Below are 25172 nucleotides of genomic sequence, written 5' to 3'. Positions count from 1 at the left end.
AGCTGGGCTTCTGGCCAGCAGCCACCTCTTTCTGGCTGCCCAGCTCCATTGCCAGCAACAGTGCAGAAGTAAGAGTAACAGTACTGCTTCCCCCCCCCCAATAATAACCTGGAGACCACTTCCACAATTCTTTTTTGGGTTAGGACCCCTACAATTACACCATTATACAATTTAAGATTTAAATAGCTAACCTACGAATAATTACCATTTAAAAAATCCTACAACCATGAAATTTACCAAAACGGACCATGAATTCGGTAGGGCTCTGGCTATAACAACGCTCCCTGCTGCTCACAGAAATGCAGGACTGAAAAGGTCATTTAGTTCAGTCCCCTGCACTGAGGTAGGACTAAGTATTACCTAGACTGCCCCCAAGAGATGCACATCTAACTTGTTCGTAAAAATCTCCAATCATGGAGATTCTAAAGCTGCCCTTGGTAATTTTGTCCCAGTGCTTAACGACTCTTAAGAGTTAGAACGCTTTCCCTAATGCCCATCCTAAATCACCTTTGCTGCAATTTAAGCCCATTGCTTCTTGTCCTATCCTCACGGGTTAAGGAGAACTATTTTTCTCCCTCCTCTTTATAACAACCTTTTGTGTGTTTGAAACCCAAAATCATGTCCTCCCTTAGCCTTTTCTTCTCCAGAGTCAACAAACCCATTTTTTTTTCAATATTCCCACACAAGTCATGTTTTCTAGACTTTTAATCATTTTTGTTGCTTCCCCTCTGGACTCTCTAATTTGTCCACATCTTGCCTGAGTTGTGATGCCCAGAACTGGACACAATACAGCACATCAGCACAGAGTAGAGAGAGGAAGAATTATGTCTCGTGGCTAATACGCCTCAGAATGATGTTCTTCTTCTTCTTCTTCTTTTTTTTTTTTTTTGCAACACTGATGACTAATATTTACAACCAAAGGTCTGGTAGCACTTTATAAACTAACAAAACATGTAGATGGGCTCATGAGCTTTCATGGACACAGCCCACGAAAAATCATGATCCCATCTACATGTTTTGTTAGTCTATAAAGTGCTAGCAGACCTTTTGTTGTTTTTAAGATTATCCTGTACAGACTAACTTGGCTACCCCCTGAAGTGACTAATATGTAGTTTGTGATCCAATATGCTCCCCACATCCCCAAACCCATGCCCTGACTCCTCCACCCCTCACACCCACAGCCCCCTGCCCAGAAGGACCCCAGCAAGGGCTTCCAGAGCTATGATGCGTCTGAGATGTGCCGAAGTACCAATCTTGCAGAGCCAGCCCCCTGCTCTCAGTCTCAGCTGAAACCCGCAGCTGGCTAAAGACGAACCCGAGTAAAAGGGAGCCTATTGTTTTAGGAAAATGGAAACATTCTGAAGTATTGACCTCATTGTTCACAGGCTGTAGAAGTCAGTCCAGAGCTTGGCACGTCCTTTCGGACTCCTCTGTTCTACCAGATACCAACTCCCCCTCACACACACACATCTCCCGCAACACACACACACAAAACCAAAACAAGCCTGGAAAAACATTTCCATCTGGGACTGGCCAGAAAACTGTCCTCCTGTCAGGCACAGCCCTGGGCATGATGGTACATGCGTTCCCGGTCTCCAGGCTTAATTATCACCAAGTATTACATGAGGGAATGAAGACACATGACCTATAAAATCCCTCCAGTTGGTACAAAGAGCAAAGGCCCCTCTTCATAGCAACACGACCATGACGCTATCACGACAATGCTCTGCTCTCTGCTCTGGAACTGGGATTGGCAAAGCAGTGCAGAGGTGTGATGTGGGAGGGCGTGCGGTCTGCTCTATAACCCAGTGTGGTATGGGGGTGCCTTGCTGGTTGCTGGGCTTGGGCAGTGGGTGTCCTCCATTGGCGGCTATTTGTAACACGGTCCAACAGGACAGCGGATGAGTCACCAAGGAAGGGTCTCACAACCTGTCCGACAGATCGCCTCCCAGGGACAGAGACAAAGGGAGGAAGGCGGAGACCAACCGCTGTCTGGGGGGCAGGGCTGGAAGTGGGGCAGTTTCTGTCTGGAATCATGGAGGAAGCAGCCTGAGCAAGGGGGCTGGGATTTAGGGGCCCAGTCTCCCCCATCTCAAGGGGGGCTGAGGCATCACAGGCCTAGCCCTGTAACCGGGTTACATCGGTGCTGGGCTGTATCCTGGAGAAGCAATAAACTCCCTCTATTCTGCCAGCTGGTGGAGTCTGTTTGTGCCACTACAGGGGTGCAGGAGACGGGAAACCCCAACGCGCCGTCACAAGAGGGAATCAGAAACCGCCAGCACCCTCCACCCCAAATCTTAGAATCATAGAATCCTAGGACTGGAGTCATCGAGTCCAACCTCCTGCCCAAAGCAGGACCAACCCCAACTCAATCACCCCAGCCAGGGCTTTGTCAAGCCGAGACTTAAAAACCTCTAGGGATGGAGAGTCCACCCCCTCCCTAGGGAACCCATCCCAGTACTTCACCACTCTCCTAGTGAGATAGTTTTTCCTAATATTCAAACTAGACCTCCCCCACCGTTACTTAAGACCTTTGATCCTTGTTCTGCCATCCATCACTACTGAAAACAGCCTCTCTCCATTCTCTTTGGAACTTCCCCTCAGGTAGCTGAAGGCTGCTATCAAATCCCCCCTCACTCTTCTCTTCTGCTGACTAAATAAGCCCAAAATCTTCCCCTGCTTTTGGAAAATCAAACCACATATTCAGGGGTTTAAACCTTTCCCAGGCCTCCCTTATGCAGCTGCCCCATTTTTCTGCATTTGTTTTCCCAAGTCCCACCCAAGACTGGAACCAAAACAGCTGACCTACAGTGAAAAAAATCAGCTTTCCCCATGTTTCCAGCTGGGAAGCACAATTTGGATGGGAAATCAGCTTCCCTCAAGAGCTCCAGCCTCATTTGGCAGACTCGAGAGGTAGGAATAGGGGTGAACTTTAGATAAGCAAACACATCTCTTTTTGGATGGGTTTCTAAGGGCTGGCACAGCTTTTGGACGGACGCCTTTTTATTAGAAATCTCAGTAGATACATAACATCGGAATTCGCAGGTTGCATCCAAACTGAACCCACGCTCTGGACATTGAGGTTCCCCAGAAATTTGCTCAGTCACCAGGTAATAAAATGCTAGACGTTGTCCATCTAAATCTTCCTCTTTTCCCCTGCTACTCTTCCCCTTTCCAGTGAGCGCACACTGCAGTTGAGTCCTCATCTGTGAGCAAATTTTTCTGCCTGCTACGCCATGTGTGCCCAATAATCACGGCAACGGGCCAAGTCATTTTAAAGACTTTCGTCTATTAACCAAACCCAAAGCTGGCTAATTTTTCTGTCTGGCAGGATAACAGCTGCGCCAAGGGATGTACATCAATGCCAAGGGAATTCTACTTGGAACAGAGCAGTAAATGCTACGAAAACAAAGGGCAAAGGGAAAAATGTTCACAGGCCTGGTCCTTTCATCTCCTACCTGATACTGAGGGAAGTTCTTCGGGTGCTGAAGGAACAAGAGTTTTAAGGACAGCAGGAACTCTGGGGTCTGGAAATGACAGACTAAGGGGTAGGGGAGCTTTTAGGGGTCAGGGGCCGCTGACCCACAGAAAAATCAGTTGGGGGCCGTACACAAGAGAGAAGCAAAAAACAAAAACCAACTTTCACAATTGTCCTGGTACACCTGAGTCTAGGGGCGCAGGCTCGTAGATTTTGTGTGCTCCAGACCCACGGTGCAGGGGCTGGAGTGCCAATGCAAGCTCCCCAATGCTGGAGGGAAGCCTTGAGCCCCATGGGCCGGAGCCAGGCCAGCTGGGAGCCTGAGGTTCCCCACCCCTAGACTAAGTAATTAATAAATTAGTTAGGGAGGTTGTGGAATGTCCATCTGTGACGCGCGTTGGGGGTTCCCTGTCTCCTGCACCCCAAAATGGCACAAACAGACTGCACCAGCCAGTGGAATTGAGGGTGGTTTATTGCTCCTCCAGCACAGCGCAGCACAGATGTAATCTGGTTACAGGAACTTGGGCTAAGAGGCCTCAGTGCCCCCCCTTGAGATAGGGGAGTCCCAGCCCCCTCCCCAGCTCCTTATTCCCTGCCTTCCAGCCAGGAACTAACTAACCCTCTTCCAGCCCTGCCCCCCAGCCAGGGCAGCATTCCACCTTCCTTTGTTCCTCTCCATGGGGGGTGTCTGGCCACTGGTTCAACAAGTTTGGCATTACCTCTGCCTAGTGAGGCTTTCCCTGCTGGGTCTTGCTCCAGACAGCAGGGGTCACCACAGCCCAGCAAGTACCCCCACTACGTCACACCATCACTGGAGATATTTAAGAGCAGGTTGGCTAGACATCTGCCAGGGATTATCTAGATCAGTTTTTGCACATACAGACCCCTTTTTCAATCAGTTAACATTTTACAGACCCCCGAAGGGGAGCAACGGGAAGCAGAGGCCAGCATGTCCCTTGGTCCGCATTGCTTCCTCAGCTCCCAACTCCTCCGTTCCCTGCCCATCCACGGAGGATACGGCAAGGGGGCTCTTGTGGCCCCTGCCCAGGCACTCCACCCTTGGCCGGGCACGGAACCCTGGGGGAGAAAAAAAAGAAAGGACTGGTCCCACTATGGAACTGGGAGGGGAGGGAGAGGACTGGAGCGTAAATGGCAGCGCAGCTGGTGGCAGGAGGACAGATGGTGCCTCCTGGGGTATCAAGATCCCATCCCTCAGCATGCATGCAGCCGGTCACGAACGACGAGCCCCGGGGTGTGAATCACCCGGTGGAAAGTCCCAGTCCCGCAGTGGGCCCAATCCGAACTTTTCCGTTCCTTTCCTAAACTTCCTGAGGGCCCCCTGCAGTACCGTCACGGACCACCAGGGGTCCGCAGACCAAAGGCTGGGAACCCCTCATCCAGACATCGCTTGATCCTGTCATGAGGGCAGGAGACTGGACTAGATGGCCTCTTGAGGTACCTTACAGTTCCAATATTATGTAATTGCATGGCTACGTCTACACTGGCCTGATTTTCCGGAAATTCTTTTAACGGAAAAGTTTTCCGTTAAAACATTTTCGGAAAAGCGCATCTAGATTGGCAGGATGCTTTTCCGGAAAAGCACTTTTTGCGGGAAAGCGTCCGTGCCAATCTAGACGCGCTTTTCCGCAAAAAAGCCCCAATCGTCATTTTCGCTTTCGGGGCTTTTTTGCAGAAAAGAAATCTCTGCTGTCTATCTACACTGGCCCTTTTCCAGAACAGTTTTCCGGAAAAAGACTTTTGCCCGAACGGGAGCAGCATAGTTTTTCCGGAAAATCACTGATGATTTTACATTAGATCGTCAGTGCTTTTCCGGAAATTCAGGCGGCCAGTGTAGACAGCTGGCAAGTTATTCCGGAAAAGCGGCTGATTTTCTGGAATAACTGGCCAGTGTAGACACACACAGCCCATGAGTCTAGGAATAACAGTAGACACCAGCCTCTACTCCCTGCACAGTAACTGAGTTCCATGGAGTCCCACCTAAGGTTTTTATCAGTTCACACAGTGGAATCACAGAGCAAAGCTTGGCCTCTGCCTATTGCAAAGCAAACAATTCAATTTTCAAACAATCCCAGAAAACCCCACTTCCTCCTTTTCCATTAACTGTCCCGGGAGATGGGCTCTGGGAAAAGAGGGCAGGACCGGCTGCTTTTCCCCGAAGCAGCGCATGGAATCTTTGGTGCTGTGAATACAGAACTCTCCCTGTGCTGGCCCTGCACCACTAGTACAGATGTTACATGAGAGGGACTTTCTTCCAAACATAGATCGCTTTTACCTTCCACAGAATCCCAGGCCCATATGGCAGCCGTTAATGGTAAATAGTCCTAAGTAAGATTGTAATGTGACATCCGAACCAAGCAATAAAGAGTCACAGTCCAAGCCTTGCTAGAAGGCATAATTCACTAATCACTTCTCCACTGTACCTATCTGTGCCCCCCAGAGACGGCACAAGTCAATTTTTATTGGGATTGTCATACAAGGAATGTGAAAGGTTAACCACCTTAATGGGTGATGCACACCAACAAAAGGTTAACTCTCACCCATAACTAGTAGGCAGCCATTAAACAACTCATCTATCTTCGCAGTCGGATGACAGGCCAAAATACATACACTTGCTACATAGGTATAACAAATGCAGAGTAAACTAAAGTGTACCTCAAGCTCCTCATGAAGGAGCAAGTATTTTCTAAAATTCCCCCACTCAGGTGGGCACCATGAATTTGGTCTGCACTGGTGGAGAAAATTGATGCAAGATACCCAACTCCAGATATGTAAATTGCATAGCTGGAGTCACCGTATCTTTGATGAGAAGTACTTGCAAACAGGAACAGCTAACAGGGAGTTTGGAGAGGGAGTTCTCCAGGTAAAAGAGGAGTAAAAACGGGACCCTTGTGGTAAGTGGCTGTCTGGAGTGTGTGTTTGTGTGTGGGGGAGTTATTTGCTGTGTGCTGAGCTAATGTTTGTCTGTTTGGTTGGTTGGTTGGTTTGAAGGAGCTTCTAAAAGGTTTGAAATCTAGAAGCCTCTGTTAATTGGCTGAGCCTCAGTCAGGGGGAGGGGCTAGCAGAGCTATATAAGCCTGTGACTCAGCGACCAGAGAACTTGCAAACAGGAACAGCTAACAGGGAGTTTGGAGAGGGAGTTTGGAGAGGGGAAGTTTAGAGGGCACTAGTGACTTCTGACCTTCTTTAAAACATAACTCTTATAATAATCTATATTCCAGAGTTTTAAAAAGAATCCCAGTTTATACTTAAACTTATTCATTAGAAAAATGGAGACAGAAGCCCAGCAGCAGAGTGGGGGCTATCCTGTTTATTGCATCGAGTGTCACATGTATGACTACCTGCCCTGTAGGCGGGTGGCGTATGTGTGCACCCGTTGCAAGGAGCTCCTGACCCTCAGAGACCGAGTTTGGGCTTTGAAGGCCAGGGTGGCTGAACTGGAGGAGCTAAGGGAAGTAGAGAGCTATGTTGATGAGACTTTCCGGGACACTGTAGTACTGTCCCACCTCCAGTCTGAGAGCCCCAGTGCTCTTAAGGAGGATGACAGTCTCAAGGGAACAGGGCATTCAATGGAAGCAGAGGGAAACCATGCCGTAGTTGGGACCATCCTCCCAGAGGATGTTGCGGTATCCTCTTGCACTGAGGATACCTCTGAGGAGGAGGGGATGCTAGTTAGGAAGAGGCAGGTGTTAGTAGTGGGTGATTTGATCGTTAGAAACATAGATAGTTGGATTTGTGATGACCGAGAGAACCGTATGGTCACTTGCCTGCCTGGTGCAAAGGCTGCAGATCTCTCGAGGCATCTAGATAGACTTATGTGTAGTGCTGGGGAGGAACCGGTGGTCGTGGTACATGTCGGTACCAATGACATAGGGAAGGGTAGGAGAGTTGTCCTGGAAGCCAAATTTAGGCTGCTAGGAAAGAGACTGAAATCCAGGACCTCTTTGGTGGCATTCTCAGAAATGCACATGCATTTCCAGCAGTCCAGCACCCTGGCATTTAATTTCAAAAAGGGGAATTACACAAAAATGAGGTTAGTTAAACAGAAATTAAAAGGCACAGTGACTAGAGCCAAATCCCTGAAAGCTGCATGGAAACTTTTTAAAGACACCATAATAGAGGCCCAACTTAAATGTATACCCCAAATTAAAAAACATAGCAAGAGACCTAAAACAGTGTCACCGTGGCTTAACCGCCATGTAAAAGAAGCAGTGAGGGACAAAAAGGTATCTTTTAAGAATTGGAAGTCCAATCCTAGTGAGATAAATAGAAAGGAACATAAACACTGTCAAATCAAGTGTAAAAATGTAATAAGAAAAGCAAAAAAAGATTTTGAGGAACAGCTAGCCAAAAACTCAAAAAGAAATAACAAAAAGTTTTTTAAGTACATTAGAAGCAGGAAGCCTGCTAAAAAACCTGTGGGTCCCCTAGATGATCGAGCTATAAAAGGAGCAATCAAGGACGATAAAGCCATTACGGAGAAACTAAATGATTTCTTTTCTTCAGTCTTCACGGCTGAGGACGTTGGGGAGATTCCCGAATCTGCACCGTCCTTTGTGGGTGATGAATCTGAGGAACTGTCCCGGATTGAAGTGTCATTAGAGGAGGTTTTGGAACAAATAGAAAAACGTAATGTTAACAAATCTCCAGGATCGGATGGCATTCATCCAAGGGTTCTAAAAAAACTCAAATGGGAAATTGCTGAGCTATTATCTGTGGTTTGTAACCTATCCCTTAAATCGGCTTCCGTACCTAATGACTGGAAGGTAGCCAACATGACACCAATATTTAAAAAGGGCTCTAGAGGCGATCCTGGCAATTACAGACCGGTAAGTCTAACTTCAGTACCGGGCAAATTAGTTGAAACAATAGTAAAGAATAAAATTGTGAAGCATGTAGAAGAAAATAATTTGTTGGACAAAAGTCAACATGGTTTCTGTAAAAGGAAATCCTGTCTTACTAATCTATTAGAGTTCTTTGAAGGGCTTAACAAACATGCGGACAAGGGGGATCCAGTAGATATAGTATACTTAGATTTTCAGAAAGCCTTTGACAAGGTCCCTCACCAAAGGCTCTTGTGTAAATTACATGGCCATGGGATAAGAGGGAAGGTCCTTTCTTGGATTGAGAACTGGTTCCGCAAGGGTCTGTTTTGGGACCCGTACTGTTCAATATCTTCATCAATGATGTAGATATTGGGATAGAGAGTACGCTTATTAAGTTTGCAGATGATACCAAACTGGGTGGGGTTGCAACTTCTTTGGAGGATAGGGACATAATTCAAAATAACCTTAGCAAGTTAGAGAAATGGTCAGAGGTAAACAGGATGAGGTTTAATAAAGAGAAATGCAAAGTGCTCCACTTAGGAAGGAACAATCAGTTCCATACATACAAGATGGGAAGCGACTGTCTAGGAAGGAGCATGGCGGAAAGGGATCTAGGGGTCATAGTGGACCACAAGTTGAATATGAGTCAACAGTGTGATGCTGTTGCAAAAAAAGCAAATATGATTCTAGGTTGTATCAACAGGTGTGTTGTAAGCAAAACTCATGAAGTCATTCTGCCGCTCTACTCTGCACTAGTTAGGCCTCAGCTGGAATACTGTGTCCAGTTCTGGGCGCCACATTTCAAGAAAGATGTGGAGAAATTGGAAAGGGTACAGAGAAGAGCGACAAGAATGATTAAAGGTTTAGAGAACATGACCTATGAAGCCAGGCTTCATGAACTGGGCTTGTTTAGTTTGGAAAAAAGAAGATTAAGGGGGGACATGATAGCGGTTTTCAAATATCTAAAAGGGTGTCACAAGGAGGAAGGAGAAAATTTGTTCCTCTTGGTTACTGAGGACAGGACAAGGAGTAATGGGCTTAAAGTGCAACAGGGGAGGTTTAGATTGGACATTAGGAAAAAATTCCTAACTGTCAGGGTGGTCAAATATTGGAATAAATTGCCAAGGGAGGTGGTGGAATCTCCCTCTCTGGAGATATTTAAGAACAGGTTAGATAGACATCTGTCAGGGATGGTGTAGACGGAGCTTGGTCCTGCCTTGAGGGCGGGGGGCTGGACTCGATGACCTCTTGAGGTCCCTTCCAGTCCTATTATTCTATGATTCTATGAAAAGACAGGAAACAAAGGGTAGGAATAAATGGTAAATTTTCAGATTGGAGAGGGGTAACTAGTGGTGTCCCCCAAGGGTCAGTCCTGGGACCAATTCTTTTCAACTTATTCGTAAATGATCTGGAGAAAGGGGTAAGCAGTGAGGTAGTAAAGTTTGCAGATGATACCAAACTGTTTAGGATAGTCAAGACATAAGCAGACTGTGAGGGACTCCAAGAAGATCTCACCAAACTGAGTGATTGGGCAACAAAATGGCAAATGAAATTTAATGTGGATAAGTGTAAAGTAATGCACATTGGGAAAAATAACCCCAACTATACGTACAGTATGATGGGGGCTAATTTGGCTACGACAAATCAGGAAAGAGATCTTGGCATTATCGTGGACAGTTCTCTGAAAACTTCCATGCAGTGTGCAGCGGCGGTCAAAAAGGCAAATAGGATGCTAGGAATTATTAAGACAGGGATAGAAAATAAGACCCAGAATATCTTACTGCCCCTGTATAAAATTATGGTACGCCCACATCTTGAATACTATGTACAGATGTGGTCTCCTCACCTCAAAAAAGATATTTTAGCCTTGGAAAGAGTTCAGAAAAGGGCAACTAAAATGATTAGGGGTTTGGAGCGGGTCCCATACGAGGAGGGGTTATAGTGACTGGGTCAGAACTGTAGCACCAGTGTGAACCAGACTACCGCACTGGAAGCCGCGTTGTGCTTTAAACTGCTAAGTGTAGACAAAGCCTCCTCCTTCCTTAGCAAGATCTCATTACCTAATACATATTCTGGAGCTGGGGCCTGAAGGGCTTATAGGTTTCCAAAACATGGTTTGAAATACAACAGAGTTTCTCTGCCAGCAGTGCAGACGTGATGCTGTGGCATATGCAAGATTTGCTGCCTTTTCGATAGAACAGAAATTTTTCACAGGACACAGGTTTCTGCGGTTTTGTTTGGTTTTTTTTAATCAGATAAATGGTCTATGTCAGAACAGGGCTGGAGGAGGGGGAAATGCAAACACACAAACCAATAGGCTGAAGAGCGTTCTGTGCATTTACAATTTTATGCCATCACACCACAAGATCTGCTCCCAGCCTGACTCTACATCAATTACTCTTTAAAATGCTTTGGATGCATTTGAGGATTGTTTGTTAAGATTCTTGACTGCAGTTCATTGCAAGGAAAAAAATATACCCTCACGTCTATAGCCTTGCAAATCTGCAGATATCTGCATCCACAGAGCATGTTTGAAAATCACCGACAGCTGCAGATACTAATTTTGAATCTGCATGGGGCTCTAATCACATCCACATTCATATCCTGTTGCCCTAAGATACAGGAAGTCTGGCTCTCAAATATTAATACATGTAATAGGAAAACCTTAGGCATGCCCTGTTCCTTTTTAATGATATTCAGTTAGGAATTTATGATTCATTGGTACTAGATAGCCAGAAACAATTATTTTCTATAAAATACTTCCTGGAGATGCAATTCAAAACAGTCTGAACATGAGGAAAATGTTGAAATTGGGTCAGTAGATTGAGGATGATCTAGAAAAATTACAGAAGCTGGATTTGATTTCATTCTTTATGCTGAATTATTCTACTGCATTATCTGAAAATTATATAATTGTACTAATCAGTAACCTGTGCAATATTGTTTACACTTTACTTTGAGCCTCTTTTTTGAGGAACTAGTAATCTGGACATGCTTTTCCATTATTATCCTTTGCTGTTGGATCTTCATGTTTTCAACATAGTATCCTATGGCTGGAAGAGACCTCAGGAGGTCATCAAATCCAAATCCCTGCCCAAAGCAAGACACCACCACCCAACTAAATTATCATAAGAACATAAGAACGGCCGTACTGGGTCAGACCAAAGGTCCATCTAGCCCAGTAGCCTGTCTGCCGACAGTGGCCAGCACCAGGTGCCCCAGAGAGGGTGGACCGAAGACAATGATCAGCGATTTGTCTCCTGCCATCTCTCTCCAGCCTCTGACAAACAGAGGCCAAGGACACCATTTTATCCCCTGGCTAATAGCCTTTTATGGACCTAACCTCCATGAAATTATCTAGCTTCTCTTTAAACTCTGTTATAGTCCTAGCCGTCACAGTCTCCTCTGGCAAGGAGTTCCACAGGTTGACTACACACTGTGTGAAGAAGAACTTTCTTTTTATTAGTTCTAAACCTGCTACACATTAATTTCATTTGGTGTCCTCTAGTTCTTCTATTATGGGAACTAATAAATAACTTTTCTTTATCAACCCTCTCCACACCACTCATGATTTTATATACCTCTATCATATCCCCCCTCAGTCTCCTCTTTTCCCAGCCAGGGCTTTGTCAAACCCAGATTTAAAAACCTCTAGGGAACCCATTCAAGTGCTTCTCCACCCTCCGAGGGAAATAATTTTTCCGCTATCCAACCTAGATCTCCCACACTGTAACTTGAGACAGTTGCTCCTCGTTCGATCATCTGCCGCCACTGAGAACAGCCTCTCTCCATCCTCTTTGGATTACTTCCTTCATCTATTATATTTGAGGTCTGTTCAGACCTAATTTTAAAGCCTGATCTGAACTCAACTAGATCTTCAGCCCACCCAAAAATGACCCAAGCCTGAGAGAGCGGAGTCATTTTCAGACTCAACCCAAGCCCAGCTCAACACTTCCTCCCAAACCTGGCCTGACTCTACGTCAATTACTATTTAAAATGCTTTGGATGCATTTGAGGATTGTGTCTTAAGATTCTCAACTGCAGCTCATGGCAAGTAAAAAGATAAACCCTCACGTCTATAGCCTTGCAAAATTGCATGTAACTGTAACTAGGGATGGAAGAGTGTAGCCGATTAACCGATAAACAAAAGCTTATAGGTTAATGTTACAGACTACATGCATTTCTCCCCCACTTCCTCACCCCAACCAGTCAATTTTTTACCAGGCTGGCCAGCAATCCAGCTCAGTTCTGGCACACACCTGGGTCTGAGACCTACCCCCACTGTGGCTCTGCATTTAAAGTGTATTAGGAGCTGGCGGGCAGGAAACCTGGATCGATGCCAGTTCGTACCAAGTCTGGGAGCTCAGACACACCCGCCCCCCAGACAGGGGCTGCTGCCTTCGGAGGCAGAATCACAGGGGCTACATCTAGACTGCGAGCCTCTTTCGAAAAAGAACGTCTAGACTACAATCAGTACTTTTGAAAAAGCAAGCCGCTTTTTCGAAAGAGCGCACCCAGGCAGTCTGGATGCTCTCTTTCAAAAAAGCACAGTTTATATTACATAGCGCCTTTTTTCGAAAGAGCACTTTTGAGAAAAGGCGTTCTTCCTCGTAAAACGAGGTTTATTGCGGTCGAAAAAACTGCCGCGTTCTTTCGATTTACTTTCGAAAGAACGCGGCAGCAGTCTAGATGCAGGGGAAGTTTTTTCAAAAAAAGGCCACTTTTTTCGAAAAAACCCTGTAGTCTAGACACACCCAGGGCAACAAGCAGCCAGTCCGCAAAAGGAGCTGGTTTTTAAAATGGCTCCCGTTGAGGACTAGCTCCCACCTGGCACCCTGCACTGCTGCCGGCCCCACCCCCGGGGACTATAGAATAGTCGAATAACCAATACGAATAAATGATGTTACTCGACTATTCAATTAACCGATATTTAACATCCCTAACAATAACAGCTGAAATGTTCAGTGGTTACACGGTTAATTAATCAAACGCATTTTAACATCCATAGAGGGAATGGCATTGTGGGTCGTCAACCCACTCACACCACTGTGCAGCAAAGTGGTGGCAGACCATGGAAGACCGGGGGACGGAGGGGGACAGAAGGAGGTCATCAGAGATTACCTGACCTAACCCAGAGAGCGGTGGGTTGTTTTCAGACCCAAACTCGTCCTGAACCCAGTTATCATCAGGTCGGGTTGAAAGGCTCCATATTATATAGAAAATGCAGTGTTTTGGCACTAAGTCCCTCGACAGAGGCACGGTTCATACTGCACCGTCCGTGTTCCAATTTAATCGCACCGTTCTCAATTTCTGAGCAAAGAGAGATCCCTGAATACTCTAACACAAGTCTACTCAACTTTGGAAGCCCCGGGGGCCACAATGATATTTACAGCACATGCCGAAGGCCGCAACTTAAGTATGGTTGCGTATACATGCAATATACGCAAATAGCTTCTTTCACGCTGATGGGCATGAATACAAAGATTAAGGCAAGTCTACCCAACACGCAGGCCCCATTTAAGTCAGTTCTGCTGATATTCATAAAATGCAATATTTACCTGATTTCCACCCATAGGACAGCACTTTTAATGAGCAATGACAGTCCAGGAATGTAACTATTAAAACGCATATCAACACACGACCATTATATTGACTCATCATTATGGAGTGTGTTCCCAGTGGAGGCCCTGTTCAAAGGATCCCACCTGTGGGCCGTATGTTGAGCCCTGCATAAACCCACACCACGCCGCAGGCCACAAACAAACAGGCTGTGGGCTGTATGCAGCCCACGGGTCGTGTGTTGAATAGCCCTGCTCTAACACCACTCCCATGTTTAGCTCTGGATGATTCATTCACAAGGAAAACCAGCCATACTATGAAGTCAAATAGCCCCAGAGGTTTCAAGCAAAAATTTATTCTGGATCCAATTCAGATTCTCTGATTCATCTGTTTGAATGCAGCAGCCCGCATGTGACTTGTGATTTCTCTGAGTCTGAAACCCTGCAGAGATGTATCTGCTCTAGGATAAGATATTTTAAGTGCTTCCACTGGGCAGTGATACATCAGCGATAAATCCCCCCAAAAGAAGTGATCCATCCAGAACTGAGTTGATGCTTCAGTCTCAGAGCAACTGTTCAAGTCACTCCCTTCTCCTCAGCAGGACAGTTGCTACCCACCCCACCACCTTACTTTCAGGGTGCCCTTTATCCTGCCTCTCCCTAGGTAGGCAGGACTGGAGCCCTACCACCCTGCCCTCCCCAAGCAAACACCCTATCCCACACTAGAACCCACCCCACCATCTTATTTTCAGGGCACCCTTTATCCCACCTCTCCCAAGGTGGGTGGGACTAGAATGCACCAGCCTGTCCTCCCCAGATGAACGCCCTATCCCCTAGGCCACACACTCAGGACAGAGGGGCTCAAGGATTACACGAGGGCCAAAAAGCAAGACATGAACCATTCAAGCCACCTCAGTTTGCACAGCAAATCCGGGCACCATCACTTTGCCAGATTTTTTTTTTTTTACATGTTACTTTGTAGGGATGAAGACTCACACGGGTCTATCGTGATGCAAATAGGACTCACAATATCTCCATACTGACATGCTAAACAATTTGCACGGTTAGAATAGTTGTATAACACAAACCTTTTTGCAGGACATAGTTTGTATAAGCCATTATATCTGACATAGTAAGTGAAACAGACACTAAACCAGAAAGTTACTTTTGGGGTAAGATTTTATCACAGTAATTGGAGAGCCTGACCTTTCAGTTCCACAACCAGAATAAAAGACTGTTGTCAGTTGTCAACACATTCGCACTGCTGTGACACGCTGTGCTGCCACATAGGAGGAATACAAAACTTCCACAGAAATCGCACTCTCCCATAAGCCTCCACAGTTTCTCTGCCGAACGGTTTAATGGATTTTGAACAAAGACTTTAATGACAAAGCAGAGGTTAAAAAAAAGAGAGAACGTCTGTACAAATGCAATGTCATTAGCTTGTACGAACTCCTAGAATCCCCATTTCTGCTGTGCCCATTCACGGGTTTGGATAGGGGCTGGTGCCATCTGCAACCCGGCATTACCTTTTGTTCGAACCTGCGGTGAAGTCATAATCCTAGCATTGTGCAATCAATCACATGTTGCTATGGAAATGATGAAATCCCCGTCGAAAGGGAAGTAACTTCAGGTCCTCCCCGCCCCTGATCGGCACCGTCTACTGGTCCATTCAAGGGGAAGTGGCCCATTAGAACCCCCATAGTCATAGGACAGGGGTGGGGGTTAGTAGGTTGCAGGTCGGGATGTGAACAAGTAACCAGGTTACCCCGTAAGCATCACTTCTAAGGAGTGATGCTCACTGGGTAAAGGATAACCGTTACCCGGGAGCAGCCCTATGCAGGCTCGGAGTCGCTAGCCTCACACAGGGCTGGAAGCAGCCGCGGAGAGGAACAGAGGGGGATGCCAGCTCGCAGCCCATGTGGGCTCGCAGGCTGGGAGTCAGCAGCCTCACACCCTGGCCCTTCTCTCGCCTAATTAATCAATTAACCGATTAAACTTAACGTTTAACCGGTTATCTAATTGCTGAGATAAGCGATAAATCCAGTATCTTTATTAAATGAAACATGGCTTATTTTGACCCACAATGCTCCCTCCTTTTTGTTTTATGACTAAAGGGGTGTTGACCAGTCACCTCCCCTTGATGGTCCCTTAGTCCATATTCTGTTTTGATCTTGGAGAGAGCGGTGACATTCCGACAGCTTGTCTTCATGGACTGTGCTACAGCAGCACAGCCGTTAGCCCTTTAGGCCATAGCTACACTAGTGCACTAGCTCAGCATGGCCCAGCTGTTTCCATGCAGCTGCACAACTGTCAAAATCACTCGTTAAGCCGCTCTGTAAAACCCCTTCAACAAGCTGTGGTAGCTATGGCAATCTGTCAATGTCCCGCTGTCTATGCTCTGTGTGTGTGTGTTCTCAGCCTGTCAAGAGGTGTGTGTGTGAGCATGTGTAAGAGAGATGTGTGCGTGTGTTGAGAGAGATGTGTGTGAGAAAGAGAGGGGAGTGTATGTGTGTGAAAAAAAGTGTGAGAGAGTTGCGTGCGTGTGTGAGAGAGATATGTGTGTGAGTCTGTGTGAGAGAGGTGTTGCCTGTGTGCCTGTGTTGAGAAAGGGGTGTGGGTGTGTGTGGGAGAGAGAGTTTGTGCATCTGTGTATGAGAGGTGCATGTGTGTGTGAGAGAGAAAAAAAGAGAGAGGGTGTGAATATATATGAAAGAGAGAATTTGTGCATTGTGTGTGTGAGGTGCGTGTGCATTTGTGTGTGAGAGAGAGGGGTGTGTGAGAGAAAGAGAGAGAAAGAGGGGTGGGTGTGTGTGAAAGAAAGACGGTGCATATGTGTGTGAGAGATGTGTGCATGAGAGAGAGGGTGTGGGTGATAAAGTTTGTGCCTGTGTGTGTGTGAGAAGTATGTGTGTATGGGAAAGAGGTGTGTGTGTGTGTGAGAGAGAGAAAAAAAGAGAGAGAGGTGCATGAGAGAGAGACAGGTGCATGCGTGTGTAACTGCCACGGGGCTGATTTGAACCCCTGAAGCAGAGTATAGGACCCTTTACACTCTGAGCTAAAAGCCAGCTGGCTCCCAGCTGTAGAGGTCTCTTGATGGTGGCTGTGGTCTAGGTACCACTTGCATTGCTCAGTAACCACACTAGGTGTGTGGGTTACACGTGCGTGCGTGTATGTTTGTGAGAGAGAGGTGTGCGTATGTGTGTGTGTGTGAAGGAGAGAGGTTAAACTAACTGTGTCATTCAAGGGCATGGATTTCACACCCATGAGTGACGTCGTTATGCCAACACAGGTCTGTCGCACGGAGTACTTTCCCGGAGCAGAAGAGCTCTGCATAGCTCGAAAGCTTGTCTCTCTCACTAGAACAGGTGGTGGGCCAATAAAAGACATGAGCTCACCCGTGTCTCTCTAGTATCCTGGGACCAACAAGCTCTTACCAGCCTGTGAAAACAAGACCCTCCTCCCCCACACCCGTGGGAAGACGTCTGTTCTTTTGCAACAAGCCCTAGAAGATAGTGGGGGTGGGGAACCTAAGGCCTGGGGCTCACCATTGGGGAGCCCTCGCTGGTGCTCCACCCCCCACCCTCCTGTGGGGGTCTTGTTTGTGCGCGGCCGCCAACTGATTTTTCTGTGGGTCAGCGGCCTCCGACCCAAAAAAGGTTCCCCCACCCCTGAGCTAGAGAGACGTGGACTCAGTACCCGTCATGTCAGAGCCTAGACAGAGCTGTGGTTTATTTCTTGTACACGGCAGCAGAGTTTTTATGGCTGCCTGGCCTGCTGAAGGCTTTATGCCCATGGCAATGAAACCAGATGGGCTGTGTGGGAGCAAACGCAGGGGAGGGATTCGCATGCCAGCAGGCGGGGTGGGGAGTGAGGTGGGGAAGGCAGGGTAAAAGCAGAGAGAAAGACAGAAGCAGAGAAGGGAACTGATGTGGGGACAGGGTGGAAGAGGGACCAGGAGCTGGAGAAGGCATAGGAAGGAGAGAAAGACCCCAAGGAGAGGCCAGGACAGGGGGGAGGACAGAAATGCCAGGCTCCTGGAAAAAGGGGCTGGCTCGGGGCCTTAACGGAAGGGGCAGGGCCTTGGGTGGAAGGGCTGGGCTGGGGCGAGCCTCCCCCTGCCAGTCATTCTGCGCTGCCCAGACTGTAGGGCAGGGGCCCCGACAATAATTCAAAAGGGTCCGGATTTCCGGCTGCCACCAGGCCTCGAAACAGTTACCTCCTCCTCTGCCCTGTCCCACCAAGACAAGCTCACATCCCAAAGTACAGTCACAATGAGCATCCAGTATCTCATCTGGGACAGTGGTTCTCAAAGTGTGGTCCACGACTGTCTTGCAGGTGGGCCACGGGCTCAGAGCTGGGCCCTTCCCTGCTCCAGCCCCACCCCTCCATGAGGTTGGATTTCTGCAGCAGTGGGAGCGGGGGGCAGCCTCAAGCCTTACAGGCCTGATCCAGCTCATGTGGGAATGGCAGCACAGGGAACCGCTCACCTGGAGGCTTTCCCAGCTGCTCCCATTGGCCAGAACCCCAGTCAGACCCCCATCCTCAGCCCGCTCCTGCACCCAACCTCCTGGTCTAACACAAACCCCCTGGCCGCTCCTGCACCCAACCTCCCAGCCTAACACCGCCCCCCCTCCCCCCCCACTCCTGCACCCAACCTCCCAGCCTAACACCGCCCCCCCCCCCCACTCCTGCACCCAACCTCCTGGCCTAACACAAACCCCCTGGCCGCTCCTGCACCCAACCTCCCAGCCTAACACCGCCCCCCCTCCCCCCCCCACTCCTGCACCCAACCTCCCAGCCTAACACCGCCCCCCCCCCCCACTCCTGCACCCAACCTCCTGGCCTAACACAAACCCCCTGGCCGCTCCTGCACCCAACCTCCCAGCCTAACACCGCCCCTTCCCCCCCCACTCCTGCACCCAACCTCCCAGCCTAACACCGCCCCTTCCCCCCCCACTCCTGCACCCAACCTCCCAGCCTAACACCGCCCCCCCTCTCCCCCCCCACTCCTGCACCCAACCTCCCAGCCTAACACTGCCCCCCCCCCCCCCGCACTCCTGCACCCAACCTCCTGGCCTGACACACACACACCCTCAGCCTGTTTCTGCACCCAACCTCCTGGCCTCACCCCCTCCTCCCCCAGCCCACTCCTGCACCCAACCTCCTTTCCACACCCCACAGCTCCACACTGTCTTGCACCCCTTTTGTCATCATGGAGGGTTGGCTGCTGGTGCGTTGAGTGGGGTGGGCTGCAGGCCAAACAGTTTAAAACCTGCCGGCGTAAGATATTCACAGCAATATAGAGTTCCAGGGACAGTGTAAGAAGTCGAGAAACCAGTTATCAAGAAAACATCACCCATTTGAGAACTAGAAGAAACTGTTACAATCCTCTAGTCTGGCCTGCCCTACCACACCACCACAGAATTTCACCCAGTGCTTCCTGCATTTAGCCCACGACTTGTGCCTGAATTCAAACTCAACATTTAGAAAGCCATTCGTTCTCGAGTTACAGTCTCCAAGGCCTGGAACGTTTATCATATCTCGTGTTAGTCTGTGCCAATGACTGATTACCTGCCTTGTTAAAAATATGAATCTTAGTTCCCATCTGAACTTCGGTGGCTTCCGTCTCCAAACACGGCATCCTATGATATCTTTGTCTGCTGAATAAAGACTCCCCTGTTACCCCTGGCATGACTGTTGCTCAGGGCTCTCCCGCTCCACCCCAGAAGTTCCTTCACTCACACCCCACAGTTTGGGGACAACTGACCTAGACTATCCCTGACAGGTGTTTGTCTAACCTGCTCTTTTGTATAAAGTCCAAAGCAGACTGCGAAAAATAACAAAGGGTCTCACAAAACTAGGCAACAAAATGGCAGATGAAATGCAATACAACCGCAAAGTAATGCTCATGTGAAAATATAATCCCGACTACACACTCATTTCAAAACAAAACAAAAAAACTTGGCGTGAGTGTGGATATTTCCCTGAAAACATCTGCAGTAGAAATCAAAAAACTAACAGAATGTTAGTAACCCATAGGAAAGATAAGAGAATAAATAAGACAACAAATCCCAGTGTCACAATAAGGCAACCGAGGCTAGTAAGTGTCACACGAGTGGCCTTCCTTCATCTCAGTGGCCAAAAGACTGTCATAACCAAGACAGTATCCCAGGATAAGGTAGGTTTGTTAACTGCCCTTGTGTACCTAGAATTTGCAGGTGGTGCCGAATGAACCATAAAACGTTTTGATTGGATGCGGGGGGGGAGGGGGGTGCACGGCGTTCACAATGTTGTAAGCAATCAGCACGCACCTCACGTCATGTCCCTTTCTTTTTGTGTGTCTTTTGTGTTATACCGGTAAGGGGGGAAAAAAACCGATGTGAATAAAAGCCAGCAGAATCCAGCAACACTGCGTGTGGGCGACAGTAAACAAAATGTCTTGCAGGCCACACACAGAACCTCAAAGGGCTGACCCCAGGTTGCCCACCACCATCTCAATCTATGATATGCTCACAGCTTGAATACTGCCCCATCTCAGGGGGAAAAAAGACACATTAATATTGGAAAAAGTAAAGAGAAGGGCAACAAAACTTAAGAGCTATAGAACAGCTTCCATTTTAGAAGAGATAAAAAGATTGGGACGGGTCATCTTAGAAAAGAGACAACTTAGATGGTCTATAGAATTATGAAAAAGTGGAGAAAACGTGTTATATAACAAAGGACCCATTTTTCCCATCCATGTGCAGAATACATTTTATGTGCCCTTAGGCATGTGCAAAAGTGCACCACCTATAGAAACTAAAAACCTACCTGTGGGTACTGTGCTAATCAGCTGGGCAGCATTAGGATCTCTCCTGAGTGGCCCCACAAGCGCACAGCTTACAGGGAACCCTGGACACTAAACCTCTGACTGCAAAAAGCTGGGACTGGACACCAGCAGATTTCCCCTGTTCTGTTCATTCCCTCTGGAGTATTTGTCACCAGTCACTGCCAGAAGAGTGGGCTAGATGGACCATGGGTCTGACCCAGTATGGCCGTTCTTATGAGCTTCTTTTGTATGTAGGATAAAGGTGCAAGATCTAATTTGTATCACCTTAGCACCCACAGGTCCACCTTCTGCTAGTAAGAGTCAGACCACTTGCCCAAAATCTTGTGTCTAAACAGAGGAGATAATGGCTGAGAAGGGAAACCGAGGCACAGAGCAATATAGTGACTGGCCCAACATCTCACAGCAGGTCAGAAACAGAGAACAGATCCCCCCGGGCCTGGGCGGAGTGACTGTAAATACTTTACAACTTAGAACAGGAACAGCCCCCGGGCATCTTGCCAGCCAGGGTGGAGAATATTTTTGGCATCCTAACCCACCCCCAAGCAGCTGAGATAGTTTTTTTAAAGGCACCTCCTGGAAGCTGGTGCCCAGGGTGACAGCCCTGCTCTCCCACCCCTAGAACTGAGCAAATAACACATTTTCTTGAATACCTGCTACCATTCAGGGGCGAGGGGGTTCTTGTGGTGTGTAGGCCTGTAGAATTTAAACGTAACCCGCCAGGACAGCTGCCCAGCTGCAACAGTAGCAAAAGGCTAGTGCTGACACATTCACATTCAGATCTGAGCCTGGGGAGCAAGCCATTTTTAGCCCCTTCTTGAATTAGCGTTGACTGCTTTTATTCTGCCACCCCTCGGTTCTGGGCCACCAAAAACCTCTGACTAATACCATTTCTTAAGCACCTCCTTTTCTGCAATTCAGAAGGCTTTCCTGTTAACAGACAAGCAGGAGCCCACCCTAAGTTCTGCAATCTTAGGGGCTTCAAAGCAGCCCCCCCCCCTCATTTCCCATAATTCAATTTCAAAACTCCCAGGGCCCTTGCCATGAATGCCCAGGCAGGGCCACATAACCCTAATTCACAGATCTTTCCTTCCCGCGACCTCCTAGGACCCTGGCCCCAACCCCCTGCCAAGTTCGCACACAAACAGTCGCACAGCGGGAACAGGAGCGGGGTGGGAGCTGAGCTGGGTTGCCAGCAGCCCAGCTTCCCCCAGCCCGCCCCTCAAGTCAAGCCGGTGCGAGCTGGCTGGGGAGATCACCGCCTGGGCCTCAGCACCCCACACCCCTTACTGCCCCCCCCGCACTCACGCGTTCCCCACGTGGATGCGGGGCGCCACCTCGTTGCTGTGCGCGCTGGGGAGGCTGTAGCAGCCGGTGCCGTTAGCCAGCAAGTCGTTCAGCTCCTCCACTGAGATCCCATAGTCGGACATGGCCAGATCTGGGCCCCTCCCCGCAGCCCCCACTCCGGCTCCGCAGCTCTAGGCAGGGCCTCGCTTCTCTCCCCGCACGAGAGCTGGGCTGAGCCTGATAGGAGGGGCCGGGATCAGCTGGTTCTGCCAGCAACACCCAGCAGCCGGGTCACCCGGAGCGGGGGTTTTCCTTGCCCCGCTGCACCCCGATCCCTGCTGCCTCCCCCTCCCCCCCCCCATCCTGACACTTCCGCCTGGAGGATCGCGCCCCCACGGTCTAGCCCGCCCGCCCCGCAGCCCCGGGAGAGCAGGCAGCAGGTGTCGAGTTCGCGCGCCAGTCTTAGGGGCTTCAGAGCAGACATGGAACGTTGTGTATCGTTGCGCGTCCCGGCTAGAACGTTGTGTATCGTTCTCCCCGGGCCCGGCTGGAACGTTGTGTAGCGTTGCGCGTCCCGGCTAGAACGTTGTGTATCGTTCTCCCCGGGCCCGGCTGGAACGTTGTGTAGCGTTGCGCGTCCGGGCTAGAACGTTGTGTATCGTTCTCCCCGGGCCCGGCTCGTTCGGTCCAGCCAGACGGGGAGAGGGAAGGGGGCAGATCGGGCGTGTGTGTGTCTCTCTTCGTGACTTTCACTGCAGGGCCGGGAGGGAGGAGGCCCCACACACTCTGGGACGTGACACCAAGGCGGCTCTCCCAGTCTCTGGCAGCTCAGGATGCGGAGGCAGCCGCGCAGGGCCCGGCCTTGGCGCCGGGCGAGGCGCTGAACCTGCTGCTAGTTGGGGACAGCCGGGTGGGAAAGGTTCAGGGACGGGAGCGGAGGGAGCTGGTTCCCAGGGAGTGCGCAGGGGCTGTGGGGTGCGACCGACCCGCTCGTCCTGTGCCTTTACCCGCATCTTCATGCCGAGGTTCCCCATGACACTGGAGCCGGTGAAAGCAACTTAACATTTCTTACAGATACTGGCCTATTGCAACCCGGGTCCCTGCCAGATCTTTCAGTAGCTCCCTGCTGGGCTCTGGGGCCCTACTCAAAAGCCCACAATAGGTGAGTTGCTATGAGCTTCCCAGGCTTGGCCCGCACTTCCTGGGGGTCCCTTAGCACTAGGGCAGCCTGCCAGCCCTACAGCATCACACCACCTGCCCAATGCCCCTGGGTTCAGGGATCTGGATTTGGCAGAGGGCGGAGATTTACTACTAGTTGTTACGAACCCACCACGGTCTGTTTTTGCTCCTGCCTTTTCTCCAATGTCCTCCGGAGCGAGACGGGTGTTGGTGACCTCCATAGCGACTCAAGGCAGAGACTAGCGAAGCTGCTCTCACTGACAGCACTGCCCTCCTCTTGGTGTTGAGTTGAAAGTTAACAAAATGGGGGTTGATAGCCAGCGAGTGCAACTGACAGGATGGGTACGTTTTGCCCAGGGCGGACAATGAGGCTCCAAAGCCTCTTCCCATGATGCTGTAGTTTACAACAGTTGTGTTCAGCGAATGGGTGTGCCACCGATCTCTGCCTGCCCAGAATAATGAGTATCCAAGTGCCATGGCTCTGCTACTGTAGAATCGTGTGACGCGCGCAAAGCTCCTTTTTTGAGCAGCTTGTAACATTTCCTCATTTCATGGGGGTTTATTTCAGCACCAGCACAAATTGCAAGGGCTTGCGCCTGACGCTACTTATGCTGCTGGGCAAGTGATGGGGCGGGGAATAGGCGCCTGAATAAGACAAGGCCCAGAATACCAGGATTGTCCCTATAAAATTGGCAGCAGACAATGTCCCTTTCTCTTGTCAATGTATGATGGCACAAGAAAAGACACTCGTACCCTGGCTGAATGACCCGGCAACGTACATGATGCAGAGCAACTTGGAGAAAAATGTTAGTTGTCAATAAAATCGACATGGTCCCTTTAGAGCTGTATCAATTTCTGCTCATGCACTAGGTTGGTTCATGCCAGTAGGCGTTTCCTGTGCAGCAGGGGACTCATCGCCCCACATGCAGCAAACCTGGTCCATGCCGCTTTGACTGAAAAACCTGAATGGTGCTGCCTGCTTTCCTCACTGCCTCCGCTTAGAGGTAGCAGGTTGTTTGGGAAAGTTGTGCAGAGTGCCCCAGGCCATGTCTACACCAGGAAACTATTTCAAAATTAGAAAATTCGATTTAATAACCCCTGATTTAACAAATTCGAACTAGCGGGTACGTCTAGACTACATGGCTCCGTTGATGGAGCCATGTAAAATAGTTTACTCGGTATAGTCAAAGAAGCGGGGATTTAAATAATCCCCGCTTCATTAAAATAAAAATGGCTGTTGCGCTGTGCCAATGATCAGCTGATCTGGCACAGCGCAGCAGTCCAGACGTGATGCGGTTGACAAGGGAAGCCTCTGTCGACCGCTCCGGTATGCCTCGTGACACCCCACCTTCCCCATGCACACCAGAGCCTGGGCGATCAGGCTATTAGTAGTTGTTGTGGGTCCCCCTCTGCTCGGGTTGGGCCAAATATGAGGAGTTTAGTGTGGGGGAGGGGGTTGCAGGGAACTGGGCTTGGGGTGTGTGGTTTTAGTAGGAGGCAGGATGCAGGAGTGGGTTAGGGGTTGGAGAGGCCGGGAGGGTGGTATGGTGCAGAAGCAGACTGGGCAGTGGGAAGGCTGGACGGGAGGTAGGGTACTGGAGCAGAATGGGGGAGCAGAGTCTGGGCAAGAGGGGGGCTGCAAGGCTGGAGTGCCAACTTTCCAATGCTGGGTGGGAGCCCCGAGTCTTGGGGGCCAAATCCAGACAAGCCAGGGGCCGAATCCGGCTCCTGGACTTTAGATTACCCACTCCTCCTCTACTGGATCCAGGGGTTTTTCCATGGTCATACATTGCTCAGCATCAATACAGTTATGATCTTTTTAAACCAGTGTTGCAGTGGTTGCAAAACCTTATGGACCCACTCAGACATTTATGAGCACTATAAAGACTTGTGAATTTGCAGCAACAATAGAGGGAAGGGCAAATCAAAGAAATGAGTCTTGCATTTAGTTCCTAAACATAAGTGGGGTGAGGTAACAGACATACATACCCACAATA

At 49.1% G+C, this 25172-nt stretch overlaps 1 protein-coding gene across 2 annotated transcripts in view; it reads right to left on the bottom strand.

The window, feature by feature from the left end:
* Positions 1 to 22346, bottom strand: part of DUSP3 (dual specificity phosphatase 3) — a 50520-nt gene extending 28174 nt beyond the window's left edge. Inside the window, exon 1 of one of the 2 annotated variants that reach the window (XM_014574902.2) lies at positions 22018 to 22346. In XM_014574902.2, coding sequence (XP_014430388.1) covers positions 22018 to 22139 — 122 coding nt within the window. In that variant the 5' untranslated portion in view covers positions 22140 to 22346. The remainder of the gene's footprint in view (positions 1 to 22017) is intronic. The other variant, XM_006125712.3, reaches the window with a different exon arrangement.
* Between the last annotated feature and the right edge of the window lie 2826 nt (positions 22347 to 25172).

The sequence above is a fragment of the Pelodiscus sinensis genome, chromosome 29, assembly GCF_049634645.1.
Source record: "Pelodiscus sinensis isolate JC-2024 chromosome 29, ASM4963464v1, whole genome shotgun sequence".
NCBI lineage: Eukaryota > Metazoa > Chordata > Testudines > Trionychidae > Pelodiscus > Pelodiscus sinensis.
Note: the sequence above shows the minus strand (reverse complement) of the source record. Positions and strands in the feature narration are given on the sequence as shown.